The sequence below is a fragment of the Penaeus monodon genome, chromosome 27 (genome assembly GCF_015228065.2).
Source record: "Penaeus monodon isolate SGIC_2016 chromosome 27, NSTDA_Pmon_1, whole genome shotgun sequence".
NCBI classification, from domain to species: Eukaryota; Metazoa; Arthropoda; class Malacostraca; order Decapoda; family Penaeidae; genus Penaeus; species Penaeus monodon.
Window position 1 is genome coordinate 11,764,028 of NC_051412.1, and position 289 is coordinate 11,764,316.

Consider the following 289-nt stretch of genomic DNA (forward strand, 5'->3'; position numbering starts at 1 on the left):
CTCACAGGGAAGCGAGGTTTGGTAAGAGCTGTAGCGTCGTCGCGGGAATGACCACCAGCGGGTTTCCTTCCAGATGGCTGAAGGAATTACAGTAAACCATAACTTATCGGTAAACTATATCGATAGCACTGCAGTTGTTGTTTCGTGGAATATGTTCCATTCATGAAAGGACTGGATTTCCGCCATCATGGAATTCTGTTTTAAAAACTTTGAGCCTATATGTATACGTATAGCAAAAATAGGAATGTATAATATACTTCTCGCAAGAAAACAGTCTTATATAACAATT

General features: G+C 39.8%; 1 protein-coding gene across 1 annotated transcript in view; it reads right to left on the bottom strand.

Moving 5' to 3' along the window:
* The window catches only part of LOC119590419 (relaxin receptor 1-like), a 76,537-nt gene extending 76,437 nt beyond the window's left edge, over positions 1–100 (bottom strand). The window contains exon 1 of the mRNA XM_037939085.1: positions 6–100. Coding sequence (XP_037795013.1) covers positions 6–100 — 95 coding nt within the window. The remainder of the gene's footprint in view (positions 1–5) is intronic.
* Between the last annotated feature and the right edge of the window lie 189 nt (positions 101–289).